Below are 22,226 nucleotides of genomic sequence, written 5' to 3'. Positions count from 1 at the left end.
GTCCTTTCAAGAAATAATCAAATAATTAAAAAAAAGTTTAGTCTTTTTTAAAGTTTAATTTTGATATATTCATATTGTAAAATATTTTACATAGTCATTTAATTATATTTATTTTTTTTTTGGATAATCATTCATGTATTCAAGTGAAAAATAGTTATTTTTACTGACATGATAATTAGGTGATTAAATGTTATTTTACCCTATATCAATATTATTATTTTTTTTCAAATAAAGTTTTGGGCCACCAACTCTTTTCTTTTAGGCCCAATAGATTAAGCCAAGAACACAATCATTTTCTTGGGCCCATTATCAACTAATTCTACTGAGCCCTTTACATCCATGAGGCCCATTAGAATATGTAGTTTTTGTCATCTCCTTTTGGGCTTTTTCTGAGCAACACAGTCACACGGTCACACCTTAGTGTTCATTCTTTGTTCAACTTCAATAATATGATCCAAAGTCCAAAAAAGAAAAAGTTAACTTCAATAATATGATCATGTCAAATTCACACCAAAAAATTAATATTGAAAAAGATAATGTCAATGAGGACATTAACTTCTCACCAATAAAGACAAAAAAGTGTCATAATGCAATATGTGACTCTAAAGCATGAGGATTCATTTCAAAAATATACATGTGTGACATGCAAGACATCATGATCATTAATGTTATTATTATTAGTATGTAGCTCTCATCAATTTTGTGACTCATCAACCAACCACAGCACTATGGCAATGGTGGGGGATCAAGAAATTGGTACTAAAGGGACAACAACACATATAGGAACCACTTTGGTCCATGCATTTTATGCATCCATTTTCAGCCATCTCTATTGAGTGTATACACATACATGTGCTATGTGTAGCTGGCATTTGATCATTTCAGGTCCATATCCTTTAACTGAGGGTTTTTTACTTTTTTTTTATTTTTTTATCATACACTCCCTTTGATATATAGTTTGGATGCAAATTCTATGAAACTTTATATATTCTTAAATAGAAGATGTAAAAGAAATAGAGAGAATAGTATTTTGAGTGTACTAGTATCCCATTGGGTTTATTCATTTGACAAATATTATATTTATATTATTTTATACTTACATTGTATTATATCATAATTAATTATTTTATATTATATATGACATCTTTTGTTTTGTTATATTTATATTGGATTTCTTAGTACAAAAGTTAATAGGGGTGAGCACGGGTCGGTTTGGTTCGGGTTCAAGGTGAAATTAGAATCGAACTGATCAAAATGTAATCGGTTCGGTTTGGTTTGGATTTTTATTTTTTTGTGTATGTACCCAAACCAAACCAAATCGATTAAGAACGGATTGGTTCGGTTCAAATAATTGGGTACCCGATGACTTTAAAATTCATAAAAAAACCAAATTTTATCTTAAAAATTCAACAAGTACAATAAACATGTAACATCAATATAAATAATCTAAACATGTTAAACACCAAATACATTAAAAACTAAACTCATTAAAATTCAAACATATTAATAGTGAATAATCTCACTAAAAGCCACCAAAAATCATATATATATTTTTATTTTTTTTATTTAATTAATATATGATCGAGTTTACGGGTTGGTTCGGGTTTTGCACCCCCAAAATCGATACCCGAACCAATTATTAACAAAGGTCATTGGTTTAGTTCAAGTTAGGCCCAATTACTTGTTGATTCTAGAACCAATTTAATTGGTTCGGTTCGGTTCGGACAGGTAATCGGATACCCGCTACCCGTGCTCACCCCTAAAAGTTAATATCATATATTAAGGATGTTGAGTATTAGTTTTTGGTCAAGATTTCAGTCAACTAAAATAAGGAGGTTTATAAAGTAAATTAAATAAAAATTAATTACTTTTTTTTAATAATTCTATTGCATGGAACAAATTTCACCAAATAATCCAAGAATAACCAATAATAAGCATAATATTGTTACTTTTGATTTGTTTTCTCTCTCTAGAATATTGATTAGTATTTGTAACTCACTGAATCTTAATTAATCTAATTTGAGTTAATTAAACCAGCATATGTTGCTAGAAAACTTAGGATAAAATTATATTTTTTGCTAAAAAAATTTATAAATATATTTCATCAATCACAATACTCAACCCTAAGATTTCACTTGAGAAAATTGTATCAAGTAGCTGATAATGGGAACTCTTTAATTAATTTGATGAAGTGAAGATGGTGGTAACGTTGGTTCCCATGTGATATGGGCCTCCATATGTTGGAATTTATTAATATTTATTATTATTAAAATTGATTTAAATTTAAATGGTTGGATAGTCATGTGCCGTTGCACCTAAACGTCCTTTGATTGCTGAACTGAAAATAATATAATATAAATTCTCCTTCAACCCTAAGCGGTGGCATCAAAATCAAATTGGTGACACAATTGATTTCTATGTACCTTTCTTATGATTGGAACATTTTGCTTTCACTGAGATGTTCATGCTACCAAAAAGGAAGTTTAGTTAGGAATCCAATCCAATATATAGTATCATTATCATATAAGTATTCTTAGTAAATAAAATTCAAATATTAATGATCTAATCCACACTAAAATAATTGTTAGAAATTAAGCATACATGTTAAGAGATCAAACAACTACTAAAATGCCGACTATAAATTATCATAATTTATTTTTTTTTTATCAAAGATAGAGAGACTCGAATCCGCGATCTTTTAGGTAATTACAAAGAGACTATGTCATTTGAGTTATAACTCTTTTTTTTTTTTTTTGGTGACTGAGTTATAACTCATTTAAATTATCATAATTTATTCTTGTTGATTAGAATCATTTATTTTGTATAATCATTCAATTATTATTTGTATTATATTTCGTTATTATTGTTTGTAGTTATTGAAAATTCAATCGTTAAATTGAACTTAATTAAAATTCTATCAATCTAAGAACCAAAAAGATATTATTTTGGGTCAGAAAAAGAAAAAAATCTACGAAGAAAATCTAATTAATCAACTAATTTGGATTGATCAAGTGATCAATTCACTCATCCGCTTAAGTAATTATTGAGATTCGAATCTCACTTTGTATATGCAGTAACTTATTAACTAACGACAAATCTTTAAATAAAATTCGGATCTACAATAGATTAGTCCTTGTTCTATGATACTAAAGAGTAAAGAATATCGTGAATAACAAAAAAAATTAATAAATTGATAATCAAAGTAAGTTGGTAGTTGACCAATTTAATTTTTAAAATTCAAGTAATAATGGGCTAATGATAGTAAATAACGTTCTCGTTATTTTTCTGTATGCTAACTTGCTAAGTGTGTTTGACCTAATTTTTTTTTACCTAATAGTATATGGGGCCCTATTTTATTTTATGATAATTAGTTATTAATATTGGTACGATTACTAATTTATGTCTCTAAATTCAAATGGTGTATGTGTCTACTCTGGGAGGGGCATTAATAATGAAGTGACCTTGATATGATAATATTTGATGTGTATAAAGAAGAAAAAAGAAAAAGACAGAGCATGGATGCTTGGACTCTCTTGATGATGATTATTATTTGAGCCACAAAGACAAAAGAATCTCAACACAAAAATTGCTTTATTATTATTATTCCAGCTACTCTCAATCACTTTGGTTTGGGCCAGAGACATGAGACATGAAACATGAATGTACATGTGAATTGCAGGCAATGTTATGGTGCACCTTTGTTGAATATGTTGCATTGTGCACTCTAATAATATTCTAACCACATTTACTTATGTATGTGGCTAGAGTAGACTTACTGAGGTATTGCTAGCTGAAAACATTCTCTAAAATAAAGAGAAATGTAAAATAATAAAATAAGAAATTAATTTTTGTTAAATTTGTAATGCTTATTTTATATGTATGAGTTTTATTGTTTTGATTTAAGAGTTATTAAATTTTCAATGTTATTGTTTCGGGGTTTACCTGAAACCGGATGATTGGTTCTAATGAAAAGCCCAAACGTTGAAGGAGGGTGGTCTCCGACTTGTGCACGTTTGAGAACCGCCGTCCGAATTGTACGAATGCGTTTGAATAGGTGGGGGCCGGGGTCGTACTTATAAGACACTCTGATGCCTAAGTCAACAAGGGGTTAATAAGGTTTAGAGTATTGGAACTTACAGATATCTGAGAGGTGTCAGTGCATTTATAGGTGATGTGCCAATAACTACCGTTAGAATAGTTTCACTTCTGATAGTGGATAACCGTCCCTTTATCTTAGAGGTTGTTGAGATCTCTCTTTTAAAAATGAGTGAGAAATTCTGAGAGGCAGTTACTCACTTAGTTAAGTGTGAGCTGCCTGTTTCGAGCTATTCTGACTTCTTAAAAGAAGTTTTTGGATATGTGGACAAGGTCATTCTCTTTAATTGGGTCTCTTAACGTTACTGGGCTTGACTTATATTTTGGATTAGGATATAAATAGTTATAAAAATACTTCCTTAAAAAATTTAAATAGATAAAAAGAAACAACATGAATGATTATATATTTTTTGGGTTATCCATAGTATCTCCCAAAAAAATTAATATGTTGCGAATCTGAGTTCCGTTTAAGAATCTGTCACTAGTCAATGAGTTATTGCATATACAAGACGAAATTCAAACTCCTAACATTTATTTAAGTAGACAAGTGAATTGATCACTCGACTAATACATGAAGACGTATATCTTTATACGTTCCTTCAAGTAAAAATTCTTGTTAGATTTGTTTAAATTTTTATATAGACTTTTTTCTTTTTTTTTATTTGTCTTATGCTATTTTTTTATATTTGGAGATACAATGATCGAACTCTAGACATTTTAGTTATAAAAACTTTAGTATTATCATTATGTCATATTGTCATGTAATCACTTTTTTCTAAAAATTTAAACTAAAAAAAAATAATATATATAATCTAATATTATCATTATGTGATCTAGTTAAAACAATGCAATGCATGGTGCACCATACTTAATAGGGTGCATTTCATATATAACCCTTTTGAATTATTGCATGAGCATAAAAATGCAATGACATTCCTGCTCTGAGCAACAACTACTTCGGTACTATTATTATAATATCATACCCTACCTACAAGGTAACTTAGCTTTTGAAAAACACTTCCTTGTACTAAATATATTCAGAGAAAAAATAACAGGACCCAAAAGCTTTCATCACTTTAAATTTTCCTCAATAATGTCCCCTTGATAGTTGTTCAAGTTATAAACATTAATTTTCTTTTAAGAATATTGACCTAATTTGGAATTTAATTCGAAAGGTAGTTATTATATGAACTTTTTTCTTCTATTAAATTGTAATTTGTGTTGTGTACTTTTGTCTCTACATTTTAAAACGAACAAATTAATTCTCTAAATATGTAAATTAATCAACTGAATGTGCTATTTGCATTGCATTGAACTTTAAATTATGTGCAAATAATTCTTTCTCAATTTTTTAAAATATACTTACAAGTTTAATCTATAAGTTTAATTTGTGTTATTTTGTTAACAATATAGTCATAATTTACACAGTTTGAAATTTTTAGGTGGTCAAATTTGGATATGTTTAAAGCTTAAAGACTAAAATGCACATAGTATAAATTTAAGGAATTAAGTGCAATTAATCTTTTAATAATATAAACTTACAACTTCTTACGTTTTGTGCACTAAAAATAATTCACATGCGTAACAAATTATATAATTATATGGATAATATTAGGGGCGAGCACATGTCGATTTGGTTCGAGTTTATAGTAAAATTAGAACCGAATCGATCAAAATGTAATTGGTTTGGTTTGGTTTGGATTTGTGTTCTTTGTAAATGTACTCGAACCAAACCAAATCGATTAAGAACGGATTGGTTCGGTTCTAATAATTGGGTACCCGATGATTTTGAAATTCATAAAAAAAATAAACCAACTTTTTATCTTAAAAATTTAATAAGTACAATAAACATGTAATATCAATAGAAATAATCCAAACATGTTAAATACCAAATACATTAAAAACTAAACTCATTAAAATATAAACATAATAATAGTGAATAATTTTTGTCTAATGAAAAAGTCATATATATTTTTTATTTTTTTATTTAATTAATATATGATCAGGTTCGCATGTTGGTTCGGGTTTCGCACCTCCAGAACCGATACCCAAACCAATCACTAACAAAGATCATGAGTTTGGTTCGGATTGGACCCAATTACCCGTTGATTTCAGAACCAATCTAATTGGTTCTGTTGGAGTTCGAACGAGTAATCGAGTACCCGCTACCCGTACTCACCCCTAAATAATATAATGTAGAATTGTAGATAGACTGCACAACGTTCAAACCAATAATATAAGAGACATTTAATAATTTATTATTAATTTATTATTGCCAGTGTCCAGTACAATAATTTGAAGTCAAAATAATTAAACTTCATCAACTAGTAGGATTTGATAAGTGTTTACAATAATGCCAGTATTTGAACATGCACAACCACTTAATTTATTAAAATTAATTAAGTGCTCTATATATGCTATCTTAGCCACCATAGCATGTATTATTATAGAATAATATATAGTGGCAGATTCCATATCAATAATTTTGGATTTTTGGTAAAAGAGACACCTTTAAGGAAATTGAGAAGGAATGGATGCATGAACATATGAAGAAAACTAGCTAGGCTGTAAATTGCAATATTTTTAATATGTAATAAAGAAATAATATAATATGGGTATTTTTGTACCAATTTCTATAATTTTAAGCTATTTTTTTGGATAGATTAGATCTATTTAAATTTTAATATAGTATCAAAACAAAATTAAAAGTTATTATTAAACTACCTTCATACCACATGAAAATTTGAGTTGTTCTCAAATTTCACATTTTAATTAAGTTTTTATTTAATCATAAACATTAATATTAAAAGATTAAATATCACCACAAAAACGAGTTATTATAGTTAGAGAATTTAAGATCTAATAAGTTTTTTTTTAAGTATTAGCCTCAATATAAAATTTATTTTAAGTTGGATTATTGTAAATGATAAAAAAAAAAGGTATTTGAAGGGATTATCATAATTATTTAAGTTAAATAATTAGTCAAAAGTGTAATAAAAAGTCTTAATAGTGATGGCACACAATAAAAAATAACCCTAAACAATATATATATATAATTGTTAATTTAATTAAATTTAATAACAAATATGCACAAATATTCTAGAGAGGGGAGAATCATATCCATGTGACAATCATAATAATGTTGCAGTTGTGGACAAAATAGGCATCAAAGTATTGGTTGGTTTTCATGGTTTGATAGATGGAAACATTATTATTTAATAATAACAGAAGCTGTATGTATGGATCTTTGATCCTCATGAATGACTTCTTTTTCCTTTTACTAAAAAAAAAAAATAATAATAATAATAAAAAGAAGTTATGTCAAATATCTAAGTCTAAGCATATTATATATTATTCGAAATATTTTAAGTTGATATGAATGTGAAATATCAATGGCGAGTTAAATTTTAGAGTGGTCCCTGAACTTGCACTCGAGTTTCAAAGTCGTTTCTAAACTTGCATTGGCTCCAATATTGTCCTCGAATTGAACAAAGGTGACTCACGGTTGTCCCTAAAACATTTTCTGGAGAATATTCCCAAACGGTGTGATAACGTGTATAGAGAGATGCCAAGTTAGAATGATAACATTCTAACGGCTATCTGACGTGGTTGTTATCATTTTTTAACTCAATTTAGTCCCTGAATTATTTTATAACCCTAATCCCCAATTTATTATTAGAAACCACTGTGTTTCTTCTTCTCTGCTCTCCTTCGTCTTCTCTGTCATTATAAATCAAAGCCAATGATTTCGAATTATATCCGTGGATTTTGCCCCTAATAATTCGAATCACCTAGTAAATCGAATGGAGTAGGTTCGATTTATCATGAAGGGGAGCTAGCAGTAAATCGAACCAAATGGCTTCGATTTAGTCTTTCTTTGTCTATATAAGGAGTTCGAATTCATTTGCTTCGAATTACATTTTAACCACCAAAAAAACGAAATTCAGAAAACATTTATGCCAAAAAAATGGTAGAATTGAAACTATGAACATGGAAGACGATTCCAATTATATCTATCGGTTAGACGACATTGCTCATATGACTGATTCGATTTATGAAGATGTTAATTTTTAAAATTTTTTTCAATAATAGTTTGTGATGTTAAGTGGTTTCAAAATTTGTTATATGTGCTATTGTGATTAAGCTATAAATGATAGTTACATAACTTGGTTTAGAGTTTAGCAATACTTAATAAGAGAAGTGATTAAGTAGATTAGTAGTATTTAAGTTGTTTAGGGAGATTTATAATGTTAGGTTAAATAATCAGTAGAAATAAGAGAATGATGGAAATTAGTTTAATTTTTTAGAAATAATGTAATTTCCCAGCCTTAGGATAAAGACCTAGTAATTTAGTTAAAAATTTAAGTCGTTCTAAATTTATTTCGTTTGGGTTGGTTAATTTTGTTGTTGTTTAATTCAGATTAATTTATTTAGAATCAACATAGTTTAATTTATCAAATTATCTAATTTAATTCAATTTAATTTATCTAATTGTTTAATGTAGTTTAATTAATGTAATTTGTGATGGCTCTAAAAGGATTTTTTTCATCGTGGTGCAGTTACATCGATGTATCACCAGTATGAGGAGGCAGCATGGTATGTCTATGGATAACAGGCCGACTTAGCCCATTTCACGAGGCTCAACGACCACTAGTTTATGTTGGATGAGCTGCTGGTCAGTGCATTTGTGGAGCGGTAGTGACCCGAGATTTACACTTTCCATATGTCATTCGGAGAGTGTACGATTACGCTTTAGGATGTTGTGTACCATTTAGGGTTTTTCATCGATGGACATTATGTAACAGCCCAGACCAGCCGCTAGCACGATATTGTCCGTTTTGGCACACAAGGCCTCACGGTTTTGCTTTTGACGATAGGGATGCTAGCCGAAGCCCCCCACACTCACTCGTCAAAACGCGTCATGCTAGGGAGAGGTATCCACACCCTTATAAGGCATGCTTCGTTCCCCTCTCCAACCGATGTGGGCCTTACAATCCACCCCCCTAAGGGAGCCCAGCGCCCTCGCTGGCACATCGATCCGGGTTCTGGCTCTGATACCATCTGTAACACCCTAACCTTTAGCACGTCATGATCGTACCAAAAGTAAGGAGGTACTAACCTGTTCTCCTTATTTACTATTTAATATTGAGCCTTTAGGTCGATATCGCGTTTCAGTTTATAAGAAAATACCAGAAAATTATTTGTAGTAATTAAAATCACACAATTATTAATAATAGTAAATGCTATACAAATGAATTCAATATAAAACTCAATTACAATACCTATCCCTCTGGATAAAATAAAACTTAAAGAAACAAGGGCGATGGAACTCTATAAAAATAACAGGAATCACAAGTTAATATACTAGTCGTCTGCATCTTCTAACTGAATCTTCGAACCTGTGTCACTGAAAGGGTGGAAGATTTTGGGGTGAGAACAAACCACACGTTCTCAGTAGGGAATGAGAATGCCGTAAAAGTAATGAATTTAATGCAAATAATTAACTTACTTAGTAAAACTATTTTGTTAACCCTTTAGAAATAGTTTTATATTCAAGTTTTGTTTTGAGTTTAGAAATTTAAAGAAAAGTAATTATTTATATTGTCCTCATTTTAATTAAGAAAACCACTCAGATAAAGATGTCTAAAATATCTTTTTTTTTAATATTTTTTAGTAGTTAAAATTTAATATATATAACTGATTAAACTGTATTATTTTTATCAAAATTAGATTAGATAAATTGATTTGACCAAAAAATCAGTGAACTAAATTTTGAATTAATCTAAATTAATATTTTTTATTGAAAATAACTATAATCCTTTATTATAAAAAATTACTAAAATACTCTTATTATATGTATACATATATATCATAAAAATATTTTAGTCATTTTCTATAATAAGATATTATAATTATTTTTATAAAAAAGAATATTAATTTAAATCGGTTTAAGATTTAGTTCATCAATTTTTTAGCTAAATCAATTTGTCTAATCTAATTATGACAGAAATAACACAATTTAATTGATTATATATGTTAAATTTTAATTATTAGAAAATATTTTAAGTATATTTAGTTAAATGACTCCTTTAATTAACCCCATGTTAGTAGATATCAGAATAAAATACAATCCAAGTATCACGTAGTTCTATTTAGGGTTAAGTATGATTTTGGTCCCTAACGTAGGGGTTGAAAATTTATTTCATCCCTCGCCTTTTTTCGCTCCAAAATGGTCCCCAAAGTTTCAGTTTGTTTTAAAATCGTCCTTTTTACCAATTATATTTTTTTTATTACCAAATTACCCTTTATTAAAAAAATTATAAAATAAAATAAATAAAAAATAAATAAAAAAAAAAGAAAAAAAGAAAGAAAGGGGGATACAGAAGCGGGGTGGGAGAGGGGGGGAGGGGGGCGAGAAAGAAAGAAAGGGGGGAGGGGGCCGAGAAAGGTGTGGGGGAGGGGGGGAGGGTGGAGGGTGGAGAGAAGAGGGACGCCATGCCGCTGCACCGCCGCCCGCCGACCCTTCTTCTTCTTCTTCTTCTTCTTCTTCTTCTTCTTCTTCTTCTTCCCGCCGCCCGCCGACCCCACCGCCACTTCTTCTTCTTCTTCTTCTTCTTCTTCTTCTTCCCCACCGCCGCACCGCCATCCGCTATCCACTTCTTGCTGATTCTGGGTTCTTGATGATGATGATGATTTTCTGATTCTGAGTAATATTGTTGTTTGATTTTTCTGGATTTTCTGAATTCTGGGTTTTGATGAGGATGACGATGATGATGTTGATTTTCTGATGTTTTGGTTTTTCTGATTTTCTGATGTTGATTTTTCTGGATTTTCTGATGTTTTGGTGTGATGGATGCTGGTGATGGAGTGGCAGTGGATGGGGGGTGGTGGTGGTTGTTCTGATTCTGAGTTCTGATGATGATGATGATGATGGTGGTGGTGGTGGTGGTGGTGGTGGTGGTGGTTGTTGTTGTTCTAATTCTGAGTTCTGATAATGGTGGTGGTGGTGGTGGTAGTGGTGGTGGTGGTGGTAGGTGGTGGGTGGTGGGTGGTGGGTGGTGGGTGGTGGTGGTTGTGGTGGTGCTAGTGGTTTGCATAATTTTGGGGAAGAAGGGAGAATTTTGGGGAAGAAGGGATAGGGGCATTTTGGTTCGAAGGACGGTTTTAAAACAAACTGAAACTTTGAGGACTATTTTGGAGCAAAAAAAAGGCGAGGGACGAAAAAAATTTTCAGCCCCTACGTTAGGGACCAAAATCATACTTAACCCTTCTATTTATAACATAAGTAACTCTGGAATCAATGTTTTCTATTTTTTTTTTAAATATTTATTTTATAATAAATAATAATTTCGTTTTATTTCATCGTTTATATAAGGACAAATAACTTAACTAAATGAGTTAGATTACAAAATTATATGAATGTTCTAAAATGAATAAGTTATTTTAATATCCTGAAATATATTTTAAATCGAATTAAATTAGGCCGATGTAAATATTATAGTAGTAAATCGAAATAATAATATAATTTGAACTACTATGCATGTATATAAATCGAATGTATTAGGGGTCGATTTACTAGCAATTTAGCTCTATCCATTATAAATCAAAGCTAATAATTTCTAATTATATCTGTGGATTTTGCCCCTATTAATTCGAATTTAATGGATTCGAATTCACCACTTAGTAAATCGAATGGAGTAGGTTCGATTTACCATGAAGGAGAGCCAGTAGTAAATCAAACCAAATAGCTTTGATTTAGTATTCCTTTGCCTGTATAAGGAGTTCGAACCCATTTGCTTCAAATTACATTCTAACTACCAAAAACATGAAATTCATAAAACATTTGTGCCAAAAAAATGGTAGAATTGAAACTGTGAATATGGAAGACGATTCCAATCATATCTATCAGTTAGACTGCATCGCTCACATTACTGGTTCGATCCATGAAGATATTAGTTTCTAAAATTTTTTTCAATAATAATTTGTGATGTTAAGTGGTTTCGAAATTTGTTATATATGCTATTGTGATTAAACTACAAATGATAGTTACATGACTTGGTTTAGAGTTTAGCAATGTTTAGTAAGAGAAGTGATTAAATAGATTAGTAGTATTTGAGTTGTTTTGGGAGGTTTATAATGTTAGGTTAAATAATCAGTAGAAATAAGAGAACGATGTAAATTAATTTAATTTTTTAGAAATAATGTAATTTCTCAACTTTAGGATAAAGACCTAGTAATTTAGTTAAAAATTTAACTCGTTCTAAATTTATTTCGTTTAGGTTGGTTAAATTTTTTTATTGTTTAATTCAGTTTAATTTATTTAGAATTAACATAGTTTAAATTTATCAAATTATCTAATTTAATTCAATTTAATTTATCTAGTTGTTTAATGTAGTTTAATTTTAATGTGACCTGTGATGGCTCTAAAAGGATTTTTTTTATCGTGGTGCAGCCACATCGATGTATCACCAGTATGATGAAGAGGCAGCATGGTATACCCATGGATGACAGGATCATTCTATACTTATCGATGGCCGATTTAGCCCACCTCACGAGACTCAGCGACCACTGGTTTAGGTTGAATAAGCCGCTGGTCAGTGCATTTGTAGAGCGGTGGCGACCCAAGACTCACACTTTTTATATGTCATTCGAAGAGTGTACGATTACGCTTTAGGATGTTGTGTATCATTTAGGACTTTCCATCAATGGACATTATGTCAGTAGATGCCTGGCAGATTTTTAGCATTTCATTGAAGACAATCAACTTATATGAAATTGGTTATAAGAGTTGTTGGGTATGTTACTTATTAAAATCAAATTACTAACATGACGCCTAAATCGAACTTAATCAATTCAATTTACGTTTATATGTGTAAATTGACCTAAGTGAATTTGATTTACATGAAATTAAGTTACTTATATAACACTTCTCACTTTAGATAATTTATGTAAATTTCGTTTAAATTGTTTATGTCATTTGTCCTTTATATAAAGACCCTGCATCATAATTTATATGACTGTAACATTCCAACACTTTTTGTTTTTTATATTAAAAATTTAGAATATTGGGGTGTTATTTTTAAATGTGAAACTATTTAATTAGAGAAGTAAAAATTGGACCATCCAATTTATTAGAAGTACAAAAATTGAACCGTCTGATTTGTAGAGGTACAGAAATCGAATCGTTCCATTTATGAGAGATATAAAAATCGGACCATTTAATTTATGTTTAAAAAAATTAAAAAATTTAAAATACAAAAATCAGACCCTCTAATTTATATATATTCTATAATTTTAAAAAACACTAAAAATTATAATATTAAAATATATTATTACTTTTACTTCAACACAAAAAAAACCACATTCCAACTCGCGACAAAATATTTTCTTCGCATTTAATATTCAATTGACACTATTTTTTTTCTTTTTCTGTTTACTTTTTTTTTTTAAAGATATTTTGCATATATATAAAATAAAATAAACATTTAATATTCACTCAGACACTTATTACCGACGTGTTTTTTTTTTTTTTTTTGCTTTCTATCACTTTAATCAGGATTTGAAAAATAATGTCAACTGAGAATTGAAATGGTTAATAAGAAAATTATTTATTGCCACATTTTTAGATTATTCCAAAGCTTCAAACTTTTGGTCTTTTAACGAAAATTTTTACATTTAATATCTTAACAAATATCATTAACTAAAAAAAAATTACGTTTATAAATATTAAATGGATTAGACACTTGTTAAAATATTATTAGATGTAAAAGTTTTGTATTGAGAGAATTAAATTTTCAAAATTTTAAAGTATTTGTTGTATAAAAAATATATTAAAAAAACTAAATTTTTAACATAAATAACCTTAACAACACATCCTGAATTTCTGAATTTCTACATAGATATGGTTATATAAAGTAATAAATACCCCAAATTAAAGTTAAAAATGGAAGCCAAAATGCAATTATGGTTTTTGGACTCATTCAACCAAGAAAAAAACTAAAAAATAAAAGGCACAAGACAATTCTTACGTGTAATTTTCTCACGAGTTGGTCAGTTAGATATTAATGTTCGTCAACAATCAACGAGTAATAATGAGAATTTTCCATTTTATGTTAAGGAAGGTAAACTTAGATTAATTAATTAATTAACACTCATCATGTTTTTTTCTATGGATTAGATATTGTTTCAAATTTATATTTAAGATAGATTATATATAGTAACTTTAATGTTTATTAATTTAACTAAATAATTAATAAACCTATTTTCCAAAATTATTATTCTAGAATTTTTAATGCGCATACATTAATGTATCATTGCTTAACGTAGGATGATTGATACATTTGGTAAGGAATAATTTTGTCTTATAATTATTTTTTTAAAATCATATTGTATCCTATAAGATACAAATTTGTTTTCAGAGTCAGAAAAAAAGACTATTTTAATTAGGAGTGTTTATGGATCGGATAAAATCAGGTTTGATGTTATTCAGATTCGACCCGAAATATATACTGGGCTTATTTGTTAGACCCGAACTCGGTCATAGACCCAATAAAATCTAAATATTTTCGGGCCACGATCATATCGAATAAAAATCAAGTAAAAACTGGGCCGTTAACATTCATTACCTTGATATCTTCTTGTAAGCTAACATGTGAAAATATTCAAATTTCTAAGACTCTAACTATTATTTGACATGGTAAAATTCACTTAGAAAAATATAACAAGAACCAACCCTTTTCTAAAATTAAAGCATAACCACAATCAATATTAATATTGTCTAATAACACCAAATATTTAAATCAATACAAATAATACAATATTATACATTAGTCTAAAGTCTTATGCATTTTAAACATAAAACATTAACTTATAGTCTTATAATGACTAATAACACAAAATATTAAAGTTTACAAAACTTAAATTTTACATAAAAATCGCTATCATCCATCACTAATAACACAAAATATTAATTGTGTATGATGACCGGATCATCAGGCCAAATTTGAGTGACCAAAACTATAGTCCGGATCCGACCCAAAATACTGACCAAGTCAATTTATGAGACTCTTACCCAATTTTAGACCCGATAAAATTATACCAAAATAACTCTTAAAATATTTAGAACCGAACCAGATCTTTAAAGCGGGTCATATCATGCACATTCCTAATTTTAATAAGTGACTAAAATTAATCATTAATTTAAAATATATATTAAAATATAAATATATATTAAAATAAATTAAATCATACATATATTTATATACAAATATATTAATAACTAATTTTAATATACAAATAATATTTTTATAAATATATACATTAACATTAGGAGGTCAGCTAATATTAAATTTTAAAATAAAAGCGGTAAGCCAATTGCTGCCGTCTATTTCTGTTAGAAATTTGTGGGTATATTAATATATTATAGAATAGAGGAATTCTAGGGAGCAGTAATTTTAGTGTTTTGTAATCATTAATTAGTTATTAATAGTATTTTTAATGGTGTGAGATTACATCTAATAGTAGAAAATCACTCATTTTTATTTTAATGATTAAGTGTTGGCTAATAAACACAAAAATTACTGATTTTCTAAACTTTTTTTATAGAATATTGACTACTTTACAGAATATTAACAACTTATTTAACTTAGTTAACCAACTATAATTCAAATAACATAATCTTTCATATTTACTTAAAAGTTGTTCGAGTCTAATTCATAATTTAAAAAAAAAATATTTAACTTATTATTATTATTATTATTTTGGTTGAGATTGTGTGAAAGTGGAAGGAGAAGGGAACAAAGCGTGGATGAGGGAAATGGACGCCACAGCGGATTCAATTGAATACATTAAGCTACATTTTATTACTCCCTTTCAAATCCGTGTTTCTTTAAGCTTAACCTTCTCTCTCTTTCTTTTTTTTCTTTCTCTCTCTTCCAACAATAACAATAATATTATACGGTAACTAGTAACAAAGCAAACCAAGTGCTTCTTCTTCTTCTTCTTCGTCGTCTTCTTCTTCTCATTGTTTTCCTTTTAAACACTCTCACAGTCACACAGAAGAGAGAGAGAGAGAGAGAGGGAGAGAGAGAGAGAGAGGGAGAGAATGGTGAAATCTAGCTCGTGCTTGAAGCTCATCACTTGCGGTGGTGGTCCTGATTCTGGAGACACAGATTACCAACCAGTCTCTGAGGTCAGTCACTTCCACTCACCTTCTTCAATTTTCTCCATTGCTCACTTCACCATTCGAATCTGCTTCGTTACTTGCTTTGCCTCTCTTCCGTTTCTTGCATTCATGAGTTTTTACGTTTTTACTAGTAATGGTGCTTGATTTGTTTCCGTGTATTTTTCTGGTTTAGATGCTGTCCAGCTGGCACTGTTTCGATTAGGAAACTAATGCATTAATCATTAGTTCAAAATTTTCATATTCTGGATGTGATTTATGTTCCTTTTGTTTTAGATTTAGAATCTATGATTCAGTTTCCATGAAAAAGCCTAAGAATTATATATTTATATATTTTTCCGTCCCTTTTTGGATTCGATGCTGCAATCATTGTTATTGTTACTTTTTTGTCCTTGATTTTGAGGACTAGCAATGGATATTAATAATATATGGAGGTGTTGACACTCTCAACTGTTCATCTGTTTTTGTGTTGGATTTTACAATTGGTTTACTTTTATTTCTAAACCCCGAATATTGCATTTGTTCTGTTTAAGAAATCCCCATGCACGTTTCATGAGATTCAATTACTACTGTTTTACAAATGCTGGAAAATGACAACAGTTCTGATTAATGTGAATTATTGTTTGAGTTTTGACCTAACATTTAAAAGTAATTTAGTAGGGATGAATTAATTTATATGATTGCGGTATTAAAAAAAATCTTAACTTATGTCTTTTCAGCAAAATCTTGGGTTATTTAGGGTTTCTTGTGAATACTTACTTGATTTATTTTTTTAATTATTATTTTTCAGTGTTTTGGATCTATGCTATTTAGATTCAATTGTATTTTTACTGGATAGTGCATTACTCAAGTAAACGGATGCTTTTTGAAGCATTGTTCATATTATTGTTGAAACAATTCATTGCTGCTCTTATATCATATTAAAAGATTTTAATTGTTCCAGGTCAAGGATACTAGTGATAAACGTGGTTGGAGTTTCCGGAAGCGATCTGCAAGGCACCGCGTGCTTAGCAACACTGTAATAACAGAAACCCCATCTTCGGCAAACAAGGAGAGTTCAGAATGTAGAAGTATTAGTTTTCAACCAGTGCCGGCTGAACATAATGTTGTTGAGAAAATTCATACAACAAATGTCTCTGATGAGAAGCCTCAGTTACTGTCCTTGGAAAGTTCACAAATACCAGAAACAATTGTTACAGAAACCAAGAATATGGTGGATGTTGATCCAAATCCACCTGAATCAGCTGTTATCATCATCCAGGCTGCCATTAGAGGGTTCTTGGTACGTCATCCTTTCGAGGTTCACTATTTCCTGGATCTTTTGAGAAAAGAATTCTGTAAGCTTCCCTTTATAAATATTCTATTTTGTTTCTTTTAGGCTCGGAGAGCATTGCTAAAGAGCAAGAATGTAGTCAAGTTGCAAGCTGCTTTTCGAGGCCACTTGGTCAGGAGGCATGCCGTAGGAACGCTTCGATGTGTTCAAGCGATTGTTAAAATGCAACTCCTTGTCCGAGCTCGTCGTGCTCAGCAGGTACATTCAGAAAATCATTTGAATGTCAAACATGATTTCTCAAGAATTTTGATATATATATTTTTAATTATTGATTAGCACACGCATTGCTCACTGATAGTATATTTGGATAAATGGTTACTTGTTTTAGCAGCTACTTTTGGATCTCCAATACTCTAAGAAACCCGCGATTACCCAGAGTGCTTAATTTGAGCACATGTTGCTCAGCATGCAAAATTCTATCCACAATTCTTTCAGTGTGCCTTCCACCAGTGAACAATCTACTATGAATTTGGAATAATGAATAATTCCCAACCCCCCCCCCCCCCCCTTCTCTCTCTCCCCCCAAGGCCTATGTTAATGATCCTATTATCATCAGGTTTGAGAATGAGATGATAAGATGAACTGATATTTGGCAATAGCTAGTAACTGCAGATGTTTCTGTGCAAAGGTTAAAATGTGTTAATCAGTCATCCTCAATCATAAAGTAAATATATGCATTTCTCATCCTAAACTCAAAAAAAGAAAATATTTGAGCTGGAAACTCGCAGTCTCAAAATTTAGTGTGAATTTCTTGAACTCTGTATTTTCTGCCATTTCGTTTTTAATTTGTGGTTATGACTCTTACCTGATATTATGACTGTGTTATCATTGCAGTGATCCATATAATATTTGTATCAATGTTGAAAAACTTATGCTGCTAGTGTTACACTTAATCTTTTGGTTTTATTTTGCCATGATTTAGGGTAATGTAAATCACGTGACACACACTTCCATGGAGAAGCTAGCGAGCAACAAGTTCGCTTGTCAGGTAAAGTAAATGGGTTGTTTATGTTACCTATTTAAACATCATGTATATATCTCATGTCATTTTTTTTTAAATTTCTGTCTATATTCTGTACACTGAAGCTGTTGGAATCAACACCAAGAAATAAACCTATTGGTGTCAAATGTGACCCTTCAAAAAGTGATTCTGCTTGGAGATGGTTGGAGAGATGGATGTCTGTTTCATCAGCAGATTCTGCAGATAACGTAAAACCAGTTGGCATGCCTGAACAATCAGACAAAACCAAAAAGGACACTTCTGTTTCTCAATCGGAAATGGACATTCAAACCGAAGTTGTTCTTCAGTCATCTGGCTCTAGGGAATTGCCTCCAGCATCTGAGGATGAAGATAAGACAACCACTTATGATGCTAATAACTATAACTATGATGCAAACCATTCTACGTCTTCTTTCGTACCACTTGACTTGGAAGAGGTTCCTGAAAAGACTTTTATCAGTGATGATAAAGGAACAGCAACTGAAATTAATTCTTTCCAAAATGGCAAAATGGAAGCGAATGCAAGTGTCCCGGAGGAACCTGGTCCTATTGATCAGAAGCCTGAAATTGATGGTGAAGCAGACAGACAATCTACAAATCAATTTGACTCAGACCAACTCGAGACTGAGGGAAAGAAACTTGTGCATGGAACAAGGAAGTCTAATAATCCCGCTTTTATTGCCATGCAGTCAAAATTTGAAGAGCTGACTTCAATGGCCAATTCAAGTAAATCAAGCAGTCTGTCCAATCAAGATGCACCACTTGAATCACAAGCAGAGACATCTTCTATTGTTGCAGTTACTGCACATAGATCGAAGGAGTTCTTCTCATCTGAGAATTCTGCAAATTATCCTTTCATAACTGTTGGGTCGTCTGAATGTGGTACTGAACTCTCAGTAACTTCTACTCTTGATTCACCTGACAGATCTGAGGCCGGGGCTAAGGAAAGTGAGCATGATGCCAAAGATTTGGTAGAAAGGATTGATAATCCTGAAAGTAAGACGGATCATGGTCTTGATCCCAATATAGTGCAGGCTGCTCCAACTAATAGCATACCAAACTCATATTCAGATCAATTAGAGATCATTGATGACATAAGCAACAATGTTAACCATCCAGGGCTAGTTGGGAATTCTCAAGAGGTTGCTGTTAAGCCTGAGCAAAATGCATCTGACCTATTGAGAGAACCGGAAGAGGCCATTCAACAAGATTCCAAGTTGTCTCCGGAAGCTTCCCCAATAAGTCAGCAATATCAACTAGGAACACCTTCTAGTCAGGTATCGTTGACCATTCCTGATTCTCAAGGAACACCATCAAGTCAGGTATCCATCAAACCTAAAGAGAAGAAAACCAACAAGACTGGATCCGGCAATAAGCGTAAAATCCTGTCTTCCGATAACAAATCTCCTGCAAGTGCAAATCATGATTCAGGCACAAGAGGTAGTAGGGAACAACAACCTAAAGATCAACCGAGCGGAAAGAGACGCAGTTCCTTCGGCTCAGCAAAATCTGATCACATTGATCAAGAAGCAAGAGATAACAGTAGTAACAATAGTTCTATTCCCCATTTCATGCAAGCTACTGAATCTGCTAGGGCCAAGATGAATGCAAATAACTCTCCAAGATCAAGTCCGGATGTACATGACCAAGAAATCCATCTTAAGAAGAGACATTCCCTACCCGGTGCAACTGGCAGGCAGGACTCTCCACGCATCCAGCGATCACCACAGTCAAGCACGAAGGGAAATGGTGTGCATCTTCAACATGGTACTTTCTTAAGCACTCTAATATTACATACTCTTTTGGGATCCTATGACTAAGACAATAACGTGGTTTTTTTCAGACTTGTTATATATGATATTTCGTTGTTAATATTAGAGTAGTCAGTTGTTTTGCTTTAGAAAACATGACATCATATTTTACTAGCTGAATCAAATTGGTTCTTCAGTAATAACTAAATGTTGATAGTTTTAAGTGGTAAGGCGTGTAGGGTTAGAATAGAGGTTTTAAGCATGATTCTCATGTTAATATAAGAAAACAAATGTTGGAAGCCTACTCTGTTAGTTATTTAATATTTTATGTTTAGACTTATATGTTCACTTAATAGTTTCCTACTCCTCTGAAATAGTTAAATTTATATTTTTCCTTCATTGCTTTGTATGTAAACAGTGCTTCACCAATTAAATATCGTATAATTGTGTTTGTTATGGACTTTAGGTCTCGAGTACTTCCCCTGATGCACGTATTGAATAATAAATTTAGGTTTATAACTTCAAGTCAAAAGCCACATTTTAAACTTTTTATCTTGTTTTACTACATAGCTTAGGTCTTTATTGGACGTTCAAATTAAGTTATTACACATAATAAGTTGCTTTCACACAAGAGTTCAATTAAGTAATTTAACTGACTCTTAACTAAAATTAGAAGAGAGAAAAATGATAGTCCTACTTTTTGAGTTGCATGTATCACTTAGCATTTGATTTTTCTTCTTTGTCAGAGAGAAAATGGCAGAGATGAAGTGATGCTTTCACGACTGAAGGATAGTATGCTCACATGCATCCAAAATCATTGGTGACCATTACAAATGCTGTAGCACCTTGGCAGAATGCAATGTTGTACTTCTGATTACATGCCTTAATTTTCTTTGAAGGATAACCACTAGAGTTAATTTTTTATGCTTTTTATTGTTATCCTAAAAGGAAAAAAATTCTTGGGTTTTTTTTTTCTCTTCACTTTATTCTTTGCCTCCCCTTCCTGTCTGTCTCCGGTAATTTAAACGTGGAGTTTGGCCATGAAAGTAGGGTTTGTTTCGGAACAAAAATATATAGAAATGAGTGAGGCTTACATGTGTACATTATTTGTTTTTGTTTTTTTCATCATATACATTTTTATTGTGATAAACTTGTAAGTTCCAGAATCCAAACTACTTGTGATTGTGATGTTAATTTTTATATTTTTGCCCCTATGTTTCTTGCATTATAAGTACAACCACGCACTTGAGAGCCAACGCATCATTCTCTGAATACACTATCAAGTACCAACAATGCAACTCTTTAAGGTCTTAACAACTTTGATAAGAGGAAAGAAAGGAATGAAAAAGTTCAACAAATTTCATTGACAATTTACTTTTTAAAAGAAATGTATTTGAGTTTTTTATTATTCTCATTTCAGAATTCCTTAACATCAGAAAGTTGTTCAAATGTCAAAAAATGCTAATTAATTAATTAGCTAATTATTAAGTATTAACCAGATTTCAAATGATAAAGCTATACGTTTCACACTTTCACTTAGTTTAAATTGTAGCATGGACTAGATAGATTAGGAGCCTAATATCGGGGAGTATTGTTTAAATGAATGTATTAGGTATTTAAGTGTACAAATAATTTTTTTTTACCTTAGAATCAAAGGTAGCTCAAAATTGAGTTTAAATAAACTTCAAGTAGATAAATAGATTTTTATATTGAAACAGATCCGTTTAAATTAAAAATTTGTTTAAATTGTTTTTATTGATTAATTTTTTTTTCATGTGACTAGAGCAGGGATGAACAAAATAACCACAAACATATGACATTTTGATAAATAAATTTGGCCACACACTAAATTTTAAATATACATAT

General features: G+C 30.7%; 1 protein-coding gene across 1 annotated transcript; it reads left to right on the top strand.

The window, feature by feature from the left end:
- Window positions 1-15,845: 15,845 nt before the first annotated feature.
- LOC112754322 (protein IQ-DOMAIN 32) lies at window positions 15,846-21,572 on the top strand. The gene is made up of 6 exons (XM_025801933.3): window positions 15,846-16,285; window positions 17,220-17,558; window positions 17,655-17,807; window positions 18,532-18,597; window positions 18,696-20,376; window positions 21,107-21,572. The coding sequence occupies exons 1-6, from the start codon at window positions 16,199-16,201 to the stop codon at window positions 21,124-21,126; spliced, it is 2,346 nt and encodes a 781-aa protein (XP_025657718.1). The 5' UTR covers window positions 15,846-16,198; the 3' UTR covers window positions 21,127-21,572.
- Window positions 21,573-22,226: the final 654 nt, after the last annotated feature.

Source organism: Arachis hypogaea, chromosome 16 (genome assembly GCF_003086295.3).
Source record: "Arachis hypogaea cultivar Tifrunner chromosome 16, arahy.Tifrunner.gnm2.J5K5, whole genome shotgun sequence".
Classification (NCBI taxonomy): domain Eukaryota; kingdom Viridiplantae; phylum Streptophyta; class Magnoliopsida; order Fabales; family Fabaceae; genus Arachis; species Arachis hypogaea.
The sequence above is the reverse complement of the archived record's forward strand: the minus strand, read 5'-3'. Positions and strand labels throughout refer to the sequence as shown.

Bases quoted from the DNA above. Each gene is read 5' to 3' on its own strand.
- LOC112754322 (XM_025801933.3), top strand. From the start codon at position 16,199: ATGGTGAAATCTAGCTCGTGCTTGAAGCTCATCACTTGCGGTGGTGGT. The intron at 16,286-17,219 runs GTCAGTCACTTC...TAATTGTTCCAG, and splicing joins ATTACCAACCAGTCTCTGAG to GTCAAGGATACTAGTGATAA. The intron at 17,559-17,654 runs GTACGTCATCCT...TGTTTCTTTTAG, and splicing joins CTGCCATTAGAGGGTTCTTG to GCTCGGAGAGCATTGCTAAA.